Here is an 18,212-nt window from a genome sequence, read left to right as displayed (position 1 = left end):
TCCTTCTCCTCACCACCATCTCCTCCTCCTCGTCACCACCGTCTCCTCCTCGTCACCATCGTGCCGATGCAGCACTCACCACTCGCATTGCATCGATATCTCTCTCTACATCTATCTAATATCACTCTCCCCATCTCTCTCCCCCCCCATCTCTCTCCCCCCCCATCTCCCTCCCCCATCTCCCTCCCCCCATCTCCCTCCCCCCACATCTCTCTCCCCCCATCTCTCCCCCCATCTCTCTCCCTCTCTACAGGATGGTGCAGTAGTACAGGTAACTGGTCCACGGGGAGGAGGCAATGTCCCCACAGCGGAGCTCCACGCTGGGCCTGTGTGGCGGGTCACGCGGCTCCGTGTCAGGAGTAGTGCGTGTAGTGCGGAGGCGGGAAGGCGGAACCGTTCTGGTACCACTGCTGCTGGCGCACAGACATGTAGTCATTGTAGCTCAGGGTGACCTTCTCACTGCGGTACCTGTGGGTGGGTGGGGGACGCAGACGCGCACGCAGACGCACGCCGCAGACACACAGACACACACAGACACGCACAGACACGCACACAGACACACGCACACAGACACGCACACAGACACACGCACACAGACACGCACACAGACACACGCACACAGACACACGCACACAGACACACGCACACAGACACGCACACAGACACGCACACAGACACGCACACAGACACGCACACAGACGCACGCCGCAGACACACGCACACAGACGCACGCCGCAGACACACAGACACACGCACAGACACGCACACAGACACGCACACAGACACAGACGCACGCACACAGACACACGCACACAGACACACACACAGACGCACGCCGCAGACACACACACAGACACGCACACAGACACGCACGCAGACACGCACGCAGACTCGCACACAGACGCATGCCGCAGATACACACACAGACACACGCCGCAGACACACACACACACACACAGACACACACACAGACACACGCCGCAGACACACACAGACACACGCAGACACACACGCTGACAGACACACACACACAAACACACACAGACACACACGCCGCAGAGACACACACAAAGATCCCCCATGTAGCATTAACAGACTGTAGGGGCAAGTGCTTTTGGCGAGTAGCAGCATCTACGAAGGCCGGCACGGCACACGGAGGGGGTGGGTGGCCATCACCACGCCCTGCCGCCTTTGTCTCCCTAGTAGCGATGTTTACTACACACCGCACCGGGTACTCATTTGAGGCTGAGCCGACCTAGGGGAGGCCCAGGACTGGTTCAGATAATCGTCACTGGTGTTAGCCGTGAGCGGGAATCGAACCCGGGTCGCCAGGTTCATAGCATAGCGCGCTAACCGCTACACTACCGCTCCCCACACGCACACACAGACAGACAGACACACACAGACACACGCAGACGCACACACACACACAGACGAAGGGTCCCCCCCCCCCTGCTCACGTAGCAGCCTAACACAGACCAACCCAGGTGGGAGATGTTGACTCCCTCGCCTGGTACGCAGGAGGTCGTGGGTTCCATCCCGGACCCCTGACGACGCCTGCAGCTGCTGCTGCGTATTTGGAGTTTGCGTCTCTCTCTCTCTCTCTCCCCGTGGTGGTCACGTAGATTGTTTTTTAAATCCTTTATATTGAGTTCACTTGCTTGCTTGCTTGCGCGCTTACGACCGTGCAAATCTTTCGGTCGCTTTTTAACCCACTTCCCGTGATCCAATCGAGCTGACATTTTGCACACAGACTCGTTGTGCGTGACAATTAATGTTCGTGAAAAAAAAATGCTGGCGGTGGTGGCGTTGGCGGTGGCCGCGGTGGTGGCGGTGGTGGCGTTGGCGGTGGTGGTGGCGGCGGTGGCAGTGGTGGTGGTTGCGGTGGTGGCGGTGGCGTTGGTGGTGGTTGCGGTGGTGGCGGTGGTGGTTGCGGTGGTGGTGGTTGCGGTGGTGGGGTTGGTGGTGGTGGCGTTGGCGGTGAGCGGGAATCGAACTCGGGAAGGGGGGCGTCTCCTGGGGTATCGTAGCGCAGCGCGCTAACCGCTGCGCCACCGCTCCCCACACACACGCACGCACACAAAGACAAAGACCCCCCGTGTAGCCTTTAGCAGACTGTCGGGGCAAGTGCTGTTTGCGAGCTGCAGCGCCTATGAAGGCTACCGGCGCTGTGGTACAATGAGGGGGTGGGTGGCCAGCACCACGCCCGGCCGCCTTTGTCTCCCCAGTGGCGACGTTCACTACTACACACCACACCAGGTACTCATTTGAGGCCGAGTCGACCTAGGGTAGGCCCAGGACCGGTTCAGATAATCGTCACTGGTGTTGGTGGTGGCCGTGAGCGTGAATTGAACTCGGGTCTCTGCCGGGTTCGTAGCGCTAACCGCAGCGCCACCACTCCCCAGACACACAGCACGCACACACACAGACACATACACACAGACACACACAGACACACACACAGCACGCACACACAGACACACACACAGACACACACACACGGACACACACACACACAGCATGCACACAGACACACGCACACACAGAGACACACACACGGACACACACACAGACACACAGCACACAGACCACACACACACACAGCACGCACAGCACACGCACAGACACACAGACACACAGCACACACACAGCACACAGACAGCACACAGACACACACACACAGCACACACACACATAGACACACACACACACTGCACTCACACACACAGCACACACACACAGCCACAGCACGCACACACACAGACACACACACGGACACACACACAGACACACAGCACACAGACCACACACACACACACACAGCACGCACAGCACACGCACAGACACACAGACACACACACACACAGCCACACACACACACACCACACACACAATCACAGACACACACACCACACACAGCACACACACACACAACACACACAGACACACAGACACAGCACGCACAGCCACAGCACACACACAGACACACACACACACAGCACACAGACAGTACACAGACACACACACAGTACACACACAGCACACACACACAGCACACGCAGACACACACAGCCAAACACACACACAGACACAATCACAGACACACACACACAGACAAACACGCAGACACACTGACACACACACACACTGACACACACACAGCACACACAGCACACAGACACAGCACACACACACACTGCACACACACACACTGCACACACACACACACAGCATGCACACACAAACTCAGCACGCACACACAGACACACACACATAGACAGCACGCACACACACAGCACGCACACACACACACACATAGACACACAGCACGCACAGACACAGCACACACACAGACACAGCACACACACAGCCCCACACACACACAGCCCCACACACACACACAGACCAGCACACACACAGACCAACACGCACACACACAGCGCACGCAAACAGCGCACGCACACAGCACACATACAGCACACACACACACAGACACACACACAGAGACAAACAGCACACACACAGACCTACACAGCACACACCTACACAGCACACACAGAGCACAAACAGCACACAGCACACACACATCTCCAACTCCTGCTCTGAGTGAGCAGCAATTACCAAATCATCGGCGTACATAACGTGGTTGACCATTAGGGAGCCATCCCTTGACCACACCCGGGCATCGATCAGCCTCCCATTGTATCTGTACCAAATGGAAATTCCTCCGGTACATCTATTGAAGGCTTCACGAACTACGTGGTTGAAAAAAATGTTCAGAAATGTTGGAGCCAGAGGACATCCCTGTCGCACCCCAAAGTGAACAGGGAATTGCTCCGACTCCTGGCCACGTAGTTTTACCCGGGCCCGCTCACCATCATGAAGGTCCTTAATCATTGTGAGCAGCGGGTCAGGGACTCTGAAAGCACGAAGAACAACCCAGAGCCCAGGCCTACTGATGGTATCATAGGCCATGACCAGGTCAATAAAGCAAAGATGTAGGTCTTGTTGGAATTCCCTACAAAATATGGCATCTGTGCAAGACCGCCCTTTCCTGAAACCACATTGGGGCTCCGCAAGCCTCTCCTCAGCGTGCCTAGCAAGGCGATGTTGAATAATTCTTGCCAGGACCTTTCCCGGCACACTGAGTGAGATGCCCCTGTAGTTGTTACAGTCTGTGCGGTTCCCCTTCTTAAAGAGGGGGACCACCAGGGCATCCTTCCAATCCTGCGGAACCCGTCCAGTGGTCCAGACTGTTGTTATGATGTCATGTAGGGCAGTCTGTGCACAAACGCCACCCTCCCTCAGTATTTCGCTTGGGAGATAATCTCTGCCCGGTGCCTTTCCTGGTCTCAGGCTCCGGATCGCCTTCAGTACTTCCTCAACAGATGGCACCTCATCCAGCCACTCACAGGGGGTGACCACTTCTTCCAATATTTGAGGCACCGCAGCCTCAACAGGGTCATCCCCACTTTGTCGCACAATGTTTTCCATGTCGAGAGATTTCCCTTCCCCCAGGACCTCACAGAAATGCTCAGTAAATCTGCAAACCTGTTCCTGGGGATCAGAGATTGGGTCACCGTTTTTTCCCCTAATGATGGTAATAGGTGTGGCGCTGCAGGTTACTTTTTATGGAATTAGAGAGTGATTTGTGATCGAGGGCTATTGAGGCAGACTCCATCTCCTCAGCAACCCATGACCACCAACCATCCTTGAAGCGCCTCATGGCTCTCCGAACCTCTGAGCGTAGGCTGAGGTAAGCCTCCTCATTCTCTGACATGGGATGCTGTAGACGATGAGAGTGGGCCTGTTGCCTTGTCTCAGCCAGCTTGAACACCTCCTCTGTCAGCCAGGGTTTCTGGGGAGGTCTGGACCGTGTACCCAAAGCAGCCATTGCAGCTGCATGAGCCACAGTCCTAAACCTCGCCCATTTCCCCTCGACATCAGGAGGAGTGAGGGACGATGCCAACCCAAGCTGCAAGCGATGACGAAATTCTCGCTTGGAACTTTCATCAGCTAGCTGAGACCAGGCCACTATAGGTTTGAATGGGGTCCTGGGTGTACACCCACTACCGGAGTGGAAGAATGGCAGACGCATCTTACAGATGTCAAGTCGATGGTCAGTGGGCAGATCAGCTCCACAGTAGGTCCTGGTGTGAAGGACATGGGCCCGCATCCGCTGTTCCGTCACTATGTATTCCATGTCCCTGCTTGGACCCGGCATGCATCCATGATGTTGTGTGGATGCGCCGATGCAGGAACAGCGTGTTGGTAATTACAAGCCCATGGGCTGCACAGAAATCTAGCAGCCTCCTACCATTGTTATTGAGCTGATCTGGCCCATGTCTTCCAATCACTCCAGACCAGGTGCTAACATCATGACCAACTCGGGCATTGAAGTCACCCAACAAGAGGACTCTATCCCGAGGGGCCACTTTAGCCAGCACCTGTGACAGGAGGTCATGGAAGGCATCTGACTCATTGGCCTTACTTACATCCCTCCACGGATGTTAGTCTTCGGTGGGGGCATAAGTAACCACGACCACCACTCCTCGCCTCTGGTGAATGGGAAGACGAGCCCAAAGTAGCCTGGGGCTTACAGCTTCCCACACCTCACTCCCACGCCCCCTTAATTCTTTTGTTCAGAAGCAGAGCGACTCCCTGTTGTTTGGCAGTCTCCTGCCCCGAGTAGAGGACTGTCCACCCCTCATCGTGGCAGGAGCCAGAGCCGGTCCACCGGGCCTCCTGAATACCGCAGAGATCCAGGTGGTACCGGTCCAGCTCCCGACAGAGGAGTGGCAGCCTCTCCTCCGCAGTGAGCGTTCGAACATTCCACGTGGCCATCCGAAGCGGCTTTTTGTTATTTCTGGAGCCCCGAGGGTGAAGATTCAGTCTCCTGGCTCCGCCAAATGGGGTCGGGCCAGGAGACGTCATAGACGCCTGTGCCCCCGGGGCCTCCGGCACAAGCTTAATAAATGTTTTCCCTCGTAGTTTGGTGGTAGTTAATTGAAGGTGATGGGGTTACCAGCCCCTCGCACCCGTCCAGAGCCCCCACTTGGCCGCTGTGGTGGTTAGAAACGCCATGAAGGGAAAAGCCAATTTAAATTGGCCCTCCCCTCACGGCACTTCCCATCACAGCGTTGCCGTCCGGCACCACGAGGAGGTAGGGGGTTGTTTTTGCCGGACAAACACACACACACACACAAGCACACAGACCACACGCACACAGACACACACACAACGACACACAACACGCACAGACACGCACACAGACACACACACACACACATAGACACACAACACACACGCACACACACAACACACACAGATACAGCACACGTAAGAGGATGTGGAGCTGAGTGGACTTGCCAATGGCTGGTACCAGCGGTGTCAAGATCAGTCTCTATGGAGGAGGCTCGTGAAGGACGCTGCTACTGGGCAGTTGAAGGCAGTCGCCCTCCAGCAACAACGGAGGGCAGAGGAGCGACGCTCACAACAACGAGCGGAGCGCCGGGTGGCTAAAACACAGCAAGTTGGCACAGTAGGGGGCACAGGTGGTGCATCGGCCAGTCATCTCGGTCATCTCGGTCAGTCAACCCATGGCACCTGGGTCTGCCTCGTGACCTCCTGCCAGCGGGCGTTCGACACTTCATTTGACCTCAAAGTGCACTTAGCCTGGCACAATGGCGGTGGTGATGTCACGTAGTGGCGAATGGCGGTTGTTGCTGAGTGTGTGAATGCGAGTGATTGAGTGTTAGTGAGTACGTGAGTGAGTGTGACTGAATGAGTGTGTGACCGAGTGTGTGTGTGGCTGTGTATGTGAGCGTGCGAGTGTGACTGAGTGTGTGTGTGTATAAGTGCTTGAGAGAGTGTGTGTGTGAGTGATTGAGTGTGTGAGTGATTGAGTGTGTGTGTGTGAGTCTGTGAGTGAGTGTGTGAGTGTACGAGGGTGTGAGTGTGTGTGAGTGGGTAGGTGAGTGTGTGAGTGCGTGAGTGGTTGAGTGTGTAAGTGACTGAGTGTGTGAGTGAGGGTGTGAGTGTGCGAGTGAGTGTGCGAGTGAGTGTACGAGTGTGTGTGCGAGTGGGTGAGTGTGTGTGCGAGTGGGTGAGTGTAGTGTGTGAATGCGTGAGTGGCTGAGTGAGCTAGTGTGTGAGTGTGCGAGTGAGTGTGCGAGTGAGTGTACGAGTGTGTGTGCGAGTGGGTGAGTGTGTGTGAGTGGGTGGGTGAGTGTAGTGTGTGAATGCGTGAGTGGCTGAGTGTGTAACTGAATGAGTGTGTGACCGAGTGTGTGTGTGGCTGTGTATGTGAGCGTGCGAGTGTGACTGAGTGTGTGAGTGTATAAGTGCTTGAGAGTGTGTGTGTGTGAGTGATTGAGTGTGTGAGTGATCGAGTGTGTGTGTGTGAGTCTGTGAGTGAGTGTGTGAGTGTACGAGGGTGTGAGTGTGTGTGAGTGGGTAGGTGAGTGTGTGTGCGAGGGTGTGAGTGTGTGTGAGTGGCTGGGTGAGTGTGTGAGTGCGTGAGTGGTTAAGTGTGTAAGTGACTGAGTGTGTGAGTGAGGGTGTGAGTGTGCGAGTGAGTGTGCGAGTGAGTGTGCGAGTGAGTGTACGAGTGTGTGAGTGTGCGAGTGAGTGTGCGAGTGGGTGAGTGTAGTGTGTGAATGCGTGAGTGGCTGAGTGAGCGAGTGACTGTGTGAGCGAGTGTGCGAGTGAGTGTGCGAGTGAGTGTACGAGTGTGAGTGGGTGGGTGAGTGTAGTGAGTGAATGCGTGAGTGGCTGAGTGAGCGAGTGACTGAGTGTGTGAGCGAGTGTGTGAGTGTGCGAGTGAGTGTGCGAGTGAGTGTACGAGTGTGTGTGCGTGTGTGAGTGGGTGGGTATGAGTTTAGTGTGTGAATGCGTGAGGGGCTGAGTGAGCGAGTGACTGAGTGTGTGACTGAGTGTGCGAGTGAGTGTACGAGTGTGTGTGCGAGTGGGTGAGTGTGTGAGTGGGTGGGTGAGTGTAGTGTGTGAATGCGTGAGTGGCTGAGTGTGCGAGTGACTGAGTGCGTGACCGAGTGCGTGACCGAGTGTGTGAGCGAGTGTGTGAGTGTACGAGTGTGTGTGCGAGTGGGTGAGTGCGAGTGGGTGGGTGAGTGTAGTGTGTGAATGCGTGAGTGGCTGAGTGTGCGAGTGACTGAGTGCGTGAGCAAGTGTGTAAGTGTGCGAGTGAGTGTACGAGTGTGTGTGCGAGTGGATGAGTGTGAGTGGGTGGGTGAGTGTAGTGTGTGAATCCGTGAGTGGCTGAGTGAGCGAGTGACTGAGTGTGTGTGCGAGTGGGTGAGTGTGTGGGTGGGTGAGTGTAGTGTGTGAATGCGTAAGTGGCTGAGTGTGTGAGTGACTGAGTGTGTGACCGAGTGTGTGACCGAGTGTGTGACCGAGTGTGCGAGCGAGTGTGTGACCGAGTGCGTGACCCAGTGTGTGACCGAGTGCGTGACCGAGTGCGTGACTGAGTGCGCGACCGAGTGCGTGACCGAGTGCGTGACCGAGTGTGCGACCGAGTGTGCGACCGAGTGTGCGAGTGGAGTTTTGCGAGCAAACGAGCGAGTCTGCCCCCCTCTCCCTCACCTGGTGAGCTTGATCGACTTGCGGAAGTCGTTGGATATGGAGGCTTTGTAGCCCCCCTTCCTCAGCAGCGAGTCGACCGTCTGTATCTGGTCCCAGCCTGCACCGCCGCACACACAAAGATCCCCCGTGTAGCCTTCACAGACTGTAGGGGCAAGTGCTGTTAGCGAGCAGCACCTATGAAGGCCGGAACGGCACACGAGGGGGTGGGTGGCCAGCACCACGCCCGGCCGCCTTTGTCTCCCCGGTGGCGATGTTTACTACGCACCGCTCCAGGCCCTCATTTGAGGCCGAGTCGACCTCGGGGAGGCCCAGGAACGGTTCAGATGATTGTCACCGGTGTTGGCCGTGAGCGGGATTCGAACCCGGGTCGCCGGGTTCGTAGCGTAGCGTAGCGCTAACCGCTACACCCACCGCTCCCTACTTAACCGCTCAAGGCATCATAACACACTCACTCAACACTGCACCATAGACTCAACACTGCACCATAGACTCAACACTGCACCATAGACTCAACACTGCACCATAGACTCAACACTGTCCATAGACTCAACACTGCCCATAGACTCAACACTGCACCATAGACTCAACACTGCACCATAGACTCAACACTGCCCATAGACTCAACACTGCACCATAGACTCAACACTGCACCATAGACTCAACACTGCACCAGACTCAACACTGCACCATAGACTCAACACTGCCCAGACCCAACACTGCACCATAGACTCAACACTGCCCAGACCCAACACTGCACCACAGACTCAACACTGCCCACAGACTCAACACTGCCCACAGACTCAACACTGCCCATAGACTCAACACTGCACCATAGACTCAACACTGTACCATAGACTCAACACTGCCCACAGACTCAACACTGCCCCAGAGACCCAACACTGTACCATAGACTCAACACTGCCCACAGATTCAACACTGCACCACAGACTCACTGCCCCATAGACTCAACACTGCCCATAGACTCAACACTGCCCATAGACTCAACACTGCCCACAGACTCAACACTGCCCATAGACTCAACACTGCCCACAGACTCAACACTGCACCATAGACTCAACACTGCCCAGACCCAACACTGCACCACAGACTCAACACTGCCCACAGACTCAACACTGCCCACAGACTCAACACTGCCCATAGACTCAACACTGCCCAGACCCAACACTGCCCACAGACTCAACACTGCCCACAGACTCAACACTGCCCATAGACTCAACACTGCACCATAGACTCAACACTGCCCATAGACTCAACACTGCACCAGAGACCCAACACTGCACCAGAGACCCAACACTGCCCACAGACTCAACACTGCACCACAGACTCACTGCCCCATAGACTCAACACTGCCCACAGACTCAACACTGCCCACGGACTCAACACTGCCCATAGACTCAACACTGCCCATAGACTCAACACTGCCCATAGACTCAACACTGCCCCATAGACTCAACACTGCCCATAGACTCAACACTGCCCACAGACTCAACACTGCCCATAGACTCAACACTGCACCATAGACTCAACACTGCACCAGAGACCCAACACTGCCCACAGACTCAACACTGCACCAGAGACCCAACACTGCACCAGAGACCCAACACTGCCCACAGACTCAACACTGCACCAGAGACCCAACACTGCACCAGAGACCCAACACTGCCCACAGACTCAACACTGCACCAGAGACCCAACACTGCACCAGAGACCCAACACTGCCCATAGACTCAACACTGCACCAGAGACCCAACACTGCCCATAGACTCAACACTGCACCAGAGACCCAACACTGCACCAGAGACCCAACACTGCCCACAGACTCAACACTGCCCACAGACTCAACACTGCCCATAGACTCAACACTGCCCACAGACTCAACACTGCCCATAGACTCAACACTGTACCCATAAACCCAACACTGCCCATAGACTCAACACTGCCCCATAGACTCAACACTGCCCACAGACTCAACACTGCTCACAGACTCAACACTGCCCATAGACTCAACACTGCACCATAGACTCAACACTGCACCATAGACTCAACACTGCCCACAGACTCAACACTGCCCACAGACTCAACACTGCACCATAGACTCAACACTGCACCATAGACTCAACACTGCCCACAGACTCAACACTGCCCATAGACTCAACACTGTACCCATAAACCCAACACTGCCCATAGACTCAACACTGCCCCATAGACTCAACACTGCCCACAGACTCAACACTGCTCACAGACTCAACACTGCCCATAGACTCAACACTGCACCATAGACTCAACACTGCACCATAGACTCAACACTGCCCACAGACTCAACACTGCCCACAGACTCAACACTGCCCATAGACTCAACACTGCCCATAGACTCAACACTGCACCACAGACTCACTGCCCCATAGACTCAACACTGCCCATAGACTCAACACTGCCCATAGACTCAACACTGCCCACAGACTCAACACTGCCCATAGACTCAACACTGCCCACAGACTCAACACTGCACCATAGACTCAACACTGCCCAGACCCAACACTGCACCACAGACTCAACACTGCCCACAGACTCAACACTGCCCACAGACTCAACACTGCCCACAGACTCAACACTGCCCATAGACTCAACACTGCCCAGACCCAACACTGCCCACAGACTCAACACTGCCCACAGACTCAACACTGCCCATAGACTCAACACTGCACCATAGACTCAACACTGCCCATAGACTCAACACTGCACCAGAGACCCAACACTGCACCAGAGACCCAACACTGCCCACAGACTCAACACTGCACCACAGACTCACTGCCCCATAGACTCAACACTGCCCACAGACTCAACACTGCCCACGGACTCAACACTGCCCATAGACTCAACACTGCCCATAGACTCAACACTGCCCATAGACTCAACACTGCCCATAGACTCAACACTGCCCCATAGACTCAACACTGCCCATAGACTCAACACTGCCCACAGACTCAACACTGCCCATAGACTCAACACTGCACCATAGACTCAACACTGCACCAGAGACCCAACACTGCCCACAGACTCAACACTGCACCAGAGACCCAACACTGCACCAGAGACCCAACACTGCCCACAGACTCAACACTGCACCAGAGACCCAACACTGCACCAGAGACCCAACACTGCCCATAGACTCAACACTGCACCAGAGACCCAACACTGCCCATAGACTCAACACTGCACCAGAGACCCAACACTGCACCAGAGACCCAACACTGCCCACAGACTCAACACTGCCCACAGACTCAACACTGCCCATAGACTCAACACTGCCCACAGACTCAACACTGCCCATAGACTCAACACTGTACCCATAAACCCAACACTGCCCATAGACTCAACACTGCCCCATAGACTCAACACTGCCCACAGACTCAACACTGCTCACAGACTCAACACTGCCCATAGACTCAACACTGCACCATAGACTCAACACTGCACCATAGACTCAACACTGCCCACAGACTCAACACTGCCCACAGACTCAACACTGCACCATAGACTCAACACTGCACCATAGACTCAACACTGCACCATAGACTCAACACTGCCCACAGACTCAACACTGCCCATAGACTCAACACTGTACCCATAAACCCAACACTGCCCATAGACTCAACACTGCCCCATAGACTCAACACTGCCCACAGACTCAACACTGCTCACAGACTCAACACTGCCCATAGACTCAACACTGCACCATAGACTCAACACTGCACCATAGACTCAACACTGCCCACAGACTCAACACTGCCCACAGACTCAACACTGCCCATAGACTCAACACTGCCCATAGACTCAACACTGCCCCATAGACTCAACACTGCCCATAGACTCAACACTGCCCACAGACTCAACACTGCCCATAGACTCAACACTGCCCACAGACTCAACACTGCCCCATAGACTCAACACTGCCCATAGACTCAACACTGCCCACAGACTCAACACTGCCCACAGACTCAACACTGCCCCATAGACTCAACACTGCCCATAGACTCAACACTGCCCACAGACTCAACACTGCCCATAGACTCAACACTGCCCATAGACTCAACACTGCCCCATAGACTCAACACTGCCCATAGACTCAACACTGCCCACAGACTCAACACTGCCCATAGACTCAACACTGCCCATAGACTCAACACTGCCCACAGACTCAACACTGCCCCATAGACTCAACACTGCCCATAGACTCAACACTGCCCACAGACTCAACACTGCCCACAGACTCAACACTGCCCCATAGACTCAACACTGCCCATAGACTCAACACTGCCCACAGACTCAACACTGCCCATAGACTCAACACTGCCCATAGACTCAACACTGCCCCATAGACTCAACACTGCCCATAGACTCAACACTGCCCACAGACTCAACACTGCCCATAGACTCAACACTGCCCATAGACTCAACACTACCCACAGACTCAACACTGCCCACGGACTCAACACTGCCCACAGACTCAACACTGCCCATAGACTCAACACTGCCCCATAGACTCAACACTGCCCACAGACTCAACACTGCCCACAGACTCAACACTGCCCACAGACTCAACACTGCCCATAGACTCAACACTGCCCACAGACTCAACACTGCCCATAGACTCAACACTGCCCACAGACTCAACACTGCCCATAGACTCAACACTGCCCATAGACTCAACACTGCCCCATAGACTCAACACTGCCCATAGACTCAACACTGCCCACAGACTCAACACTGCCCATAGACTCAACACTGCCCATAGACTCAACACTACCCACAGACTCAACACTGCCCACGGACTCAACACTGCCCACAGACTCAACACTGCCCATAGACTCAACACTGCCCCATAGACTCAACACTGCCCACAGACTCAACACTGCCCACAGACTCAACACTGCCCACAGACTCAACACTGCCCACAGACTCAACACTGCCCACAGACTCAACACTGTACCATAGAGATACTCAGAGATTCACAGAAACTCAGAGATACACAGAGACCCATCGAGATACAGCTGCCTCAACAATGGCACCGATGAATGAGCGCCAACCCCGGCAACAGCATCGTCGGCAACAGCAGCGGCAACAGCATCTGCTGTTGCAACAACAGCGGCAACAACACACTTGTGGAGTGCTGCGAGACAGCGCAGGAGAGGCATGAGCCGGGGGGGCGAGGGAGCGGTGGTGGTGGTGGTGGCGGCGGTGGTGGCGGCAGCGGTGGTGGTGTTGGCGGTGGTGGAGTTGCCGTGTCAAACCTTGCTCCTCCGCCACCTCCGGCAGATACGTGGCGGTGCGCTTAGAGCCCTTCTCATTCACAAACTCTATTCGGATGCCGTGCACTCCCACCTGGGGTGGGGTGGGGGGAGGAGCAGAGACCGCATGATGAGGGGTGGCGCGTCCGCTAAAGGTACGCGCGCACAAGAGACACGGCAAGCGCTGCGCGAAAGCATTGTGCGCGAGTCCGTGGGTCTCTGTGATGAGTCTGTGGGTCTCTGTGTGATGAGTCTGTGGGTCTCTATGTGGTGAGTCTATGGGTCTCTGTGTGGTGAGTCTGTGGGTCTCTGTGTGATGAGTCTGTGGGTCTCTGTGTGGTGAGTCTGTGGGTCTCTGTGTGGTGAGTCCGTGGGTCTCTGTGTGGTGAGTCTATGGGTCTCTGTGTGATGAGTCTGTGGGTCTCTGTGTGGTGAGTCCGTGGGTCTCTGTGTGGTGAGTCTACGGGTTTGTGTGGTGAGTCTGTGGGTCACTGTGTGATGAGTCTCTGGGTCTCTGTGTGGTGAGTCTATGGGTCTCTGTGTGGTGAGTCCGTGGGTCTCTGTGTGATGAGTCTGTGGGTCTCTGTGTGGTGAGTCTGTGGGTCTCTGTGTGGTGAGTCTGTGGGTCTCTGTGTGGTGAGTCTGTGGGTCTCTGTGTGGTGAGTCTGTGGGTCTCTGTGTGGTGAGTCTGTGGGTCTCTGTGTGGTGAGTCTGTGGGTCTCTGTGTGGTGAGTCTGTGGGTCTCTGTGTGGTGAGTCTGTGGGTCTCTGTGTGGTGAGTCTACGGGTTTGTGTGGTGAGTCTGTGGGTCTCTGTGTGATGAGTCTAAGGGTCTCTGTGTGGTGAGTCTGTGGGTCTCTGTGTGATGAGTCTGTGAGTCTCTGTGTGGTGAGTCTACGGGTTTGTGTGGTGAGTCTGTGGGTCTCTGTGTGGTGAGTCTGTGGGTCTCTGTGTGGTGAGTCTGTGGGTCTCTGTGTGGTGAGTCTGTGGGTCTCTGTGTGGTGAGTCTGTGGGTCTCTGTGTGGTGAGTCTGTGGGTCTCTGTGTGATGAGTCTAAGGGTCTCTGTGTGATGAGTCTGTGGGTCTCTGTGTGATGAGTCTAAGGGTCTCTGTGTGGTGAGTCTGTGGGTCTCTCTGTGGTGAGTCTGTGGGTCTCTGTGTGGTGAGTCTGTGGGTCTCTGTGTGGTGAGTCTGTGGGTCTCTGTGTGGCGAGTCTGTGGGTCTCTGTGTGGCGAGTCTGTGGGTCTCTGTGTGGTGAGTCTGTGGGTCTCTGTGTGGTGAGTCCATGGGTCTCTGTGTGATGAGTCTGTGGGTCTCTGTGTGGTGAGTCTGTGGGTCTCTGTGTGGTGAGTCTCTGTGTGGTGAGTCTGTGGGTCTCTGCGTGGCGAGTCTATGGGTCTCTGTGTGGTGAGTCTGTGGGTCTCTGTGTGGTGAGTCTGTGGGTCTCTGTGTGATGAGTCTAAGGATCTCTGTGTGGTGAGTCTGTGGGTCTCTGTGTGATGAGTCTGTGGGTCTCTGTGTGGTGAGTCTGTGGGTCTCTGTGTGGTGAGTCTGTGGGTCTCTGTGTGGCGAGTCCGTGGGTCTCTGTGTGATGAGTCTGTGGGTCTCTGTGTGGTGAGTCTGTGGGTCTCTGTGTGGTGAGTCTGTGGGTCTCTGTGTGATGAGTCTGTGGGTCTCTGTGTGGTGAGTCTGTGGGTCTCTGTGTGGTGAGTCTGTGGGTCTCTGTGTGGTGAGTCTGTGGGTCTCTGTGTGGTGAGTCTATGGGTCTCTGTGTGGTGAGTCTATGGGTCTCTGTGTGGTGAGTCTGTGGGTCTCTGTGTGGTGAGTCTGTGGGTCTCTGTGTGGTGAGTCTGTGGGTCTCTGTGTGGTGAGTCCGTGGGTCTCTGTGTGGTGAGTCCGTGGGTCTCTGTGTGGTGAGTCTGTGGGTCTCTGTGTGGTTAGTCCGTGGGTCTCTGTGTGGTGAGTCTGTGGGTCTCTGTGTGGTTAGTCTGTGGGTCTCTGTGTGGTGAGTCTGTGGGTCTCTGTGTGATGAGTCTGTGGGTCTCTGTGTGGTGAGTCTGTGGGTCTCTGTGTGATGAGTCTGTGGGTCTCTGTGTGGTGAGTCTGTGGGTCTCTGTGTGGTGAGTCTGTGGGTCTCTGTGTGGTGAGTCTGTGGGTCTGTGTGGTGAGTCTGTGGGTCTCTGTGTGGTGAGTCTGTGGGTCTCTGTGTGGTGAGTCTGTGGGTCTCCGGCTCCAGAGCTGGAGGCACTGGGGGAGGAGCCAGAGGCACTGGGGGAGGAGCCAGAGGTACTGGGGGAGGAGCCAGAGGTACTGGGGGTGGAGCCAGAGACACTGGGGGAGGAGCCAGAGGCACTGGGGGAGGAGCCAGAGGTACTGGGGGAGGAGCCAGAGACACTGGGGGCAGAGCCAGAGACACTGGGGGCGGAGCCAGAGACACTGGAGGCGGAGCCAGAGGCACTGGGGGAGGAGCCAGAGGCACTGGGGGCGGAGCCAGAGGTACTGGGAGAGGAGCCAGAGGTACTGGGGGCGGAGCCAGAGGCACTGGGGGAGGAGCCGGAGGCACTGGGGGAGGAGCCGGAGGCACTGGGGGAGGAGCCGGAGGCAATGGGGGAGGAGCCGGAGGCACTGGGGGAGGAGCCGGAGGCACTGGGGGAGGAGCCGGAGGCACTGGGGGAGGAGCCAGAGGCACTGGGGGAGGAGCCAGAGGCACTGGGGGAGGAGCCGGAGGTACTGGGTGAGGAGCCGGAGGCACTGGGGGCGGAGCCAGAGGCACTGGGGGAGGAGCCAGAGGCACTGGGGGTGGAGCCAGAGGCACTGGGGGCGGAGCCAGAGGCACTGGGGGCGGAGCCAGAGGCACTGGGGGCGGAGCCAGAGGCACTGGGGGCGGAGCCAGAGGCACTGGGGGCGGAGCTTGTGTTGGTGCGGCTGGCGCTGGAAGTACCTCCCAGTCCAGGAAGTCGTTGGCGTCCTCGAAGTTGGTGAGCAGCGACACGGAGCAGAAGAGGCGCGGCAGCTCCTCCCGCGTCACGGGCGGGAAGCGGCTGTCCTTAAGGGCACTGCTCATCACACACACGCACAGACAGACACGAGACAGACACGCACACAGACACGCACACACACAGACACGCAGACACACAGACAGACACGCAGACACACAGACAGACACGCACACAGACACGCACACAGACACGCACACACACAGACACGCACACAGACACGCACACAGACACGCACACAGACACGCACACAGACACGCACACACACGCACGCATGCACACACACACACAGACACACACACAGACACACGCACACACACACGCGCACACACACAGACAGACACACAGACTCATTACAATATTTATTTAGACTGGAGGAGGGGGGCAATCCGATGAGCTAAGAAGCTCTTTTTCACAGATGTCACCTGGTGAGAGCTCACCTGGTGAGGGTGAGGGCTCACCTGGTGAGGGCGAGGGCAAAGGCTCACCTGGTGAGAGCTCACCTGGTGAGGGCGAGGGCTCACCTGGTGAGGGTGTATTCCCTGAGTCCTGAGTGCAGGTTCATCGCCGAGAAGGTGCCGATGCAACCTCGCAATCGTTTGTCCCTGCCGATCTTCCACGTGACAAACAGCGGACTGCCGTGACACACACACAGACACACACAGACACAGAGACACACACAGACACACACACACAGACACACACACACAGACACACACACACAGACACACACACACAGACACACAGCCACACACACACACAGACACACGCACACACAGAGACACAAACAGCCACACACACACAGCACACAGACACACACACACAGACACACACACACAAACGCAGATACACAACGCAGACACACACACACAGAGACACAGACACACACACAGACACACAGCACACAGACACACAGCACACAGACACACACAAACGCAGATACACACGCAGACACACACACAGACATAAACAAAGATCCCCCGTGTAGCCTTAACAGACTGTTGGGACAAGTGCCGTTAGCAGCACCTATGAAGGCTACCGGCGCTGTGGCACACGAGGGGGTGGGTGGCCAGCACCACGCCCGGCCGCCTTTGTCTCCCCCAGTGCTTACAATGTTCACGACACACCACACCAGGTGCTCATTTGAGGTTGAGTCGACACAGACACACAAACAGACACGTGCACACATACAGTCTGTGAGTCTCTGTGTGATGAGTCTATGGGTCTCTGTGTGGTGGGTCTCTGTGTGGTGAGTCTATGGGTCTCTGTTTGATGGGTCTGTGGGTCTCTGTGTGGTGAGTCTGTGG

The 18,212-nt window shown here is 56.0% G+C and overlaps 2 protein-coding genes across 3 annotated transcripts; both read right to left on the bottom strand.

The window, feature by feature from the left end:
* Positions 1–208: 208 nt before the first annotated feature.
* LOC144741472 (uncharacterized) lies at positions 209–18,206 on the bottom strand. 2 transcript variants are annotated; one of them, XM_078623996.1, is made up of 5 exons: positions 17,430–18,206; positions 16,851–16,965; positions 13,914–14,004; positions 8,602–8,698; positions 209–468 (listed from the first exon to the last, which is right to left on the bottom strand). In XM_078623996.1, the coding sequence occupies exons 1-5, from the start codon at positions 18,092–18,094 to the stop codon at positions 354–356; spliced, it is 1,083 nt and encodes a 360-aa protein (XP_078480122.1). In that variant the 5' UTR covers positions 18,095–18,206; the 3' UTR covers positions 209–353. The 2 variants fall into 2 exon arrangements, with proteins under 2 accessions (XP_078480122.1, XP_078480121.1); XM_078623995.1 differs by having other exon boundaries at positions 358–1,013.
* Positions 15,686–16,845, bottom strand: LOC144741471 (uncharacterized; the record flags this gene model as incomplete). Its single annotated transcript, XM_078623994.1, has 1 exon — positions 15,686–16,845. A coding segment is annotated over one exon (999 nt), but the record flags the coding sequence as incomplete, so codon positions are not given.
* Positions 18,207–18,212: the final 6 nt, after the last annotated feature.

The sequence above is a fragment of the Lampetra planeri genome, unplaced genomic scaffold (genome assembly GCF_965212315.1).
Source record: "Lampetra planeri unplaced genomic scaffold, kcLamPlan1.2.h2 scaffold_563, whole genome shotgun sequence".
In the NCBI taxonomy this organism is placed as follows: Eukaryota; Metazoa; Chordata; class Hyperoartia; order Petromyzontiformes; family Petromyzontidae; genus Lampetra; species Lampetra planeri.
Note: the sequence above shows the minus strand (reverse complement) of the source record. Positions and strands in the feature narration are given on the sequence as shown.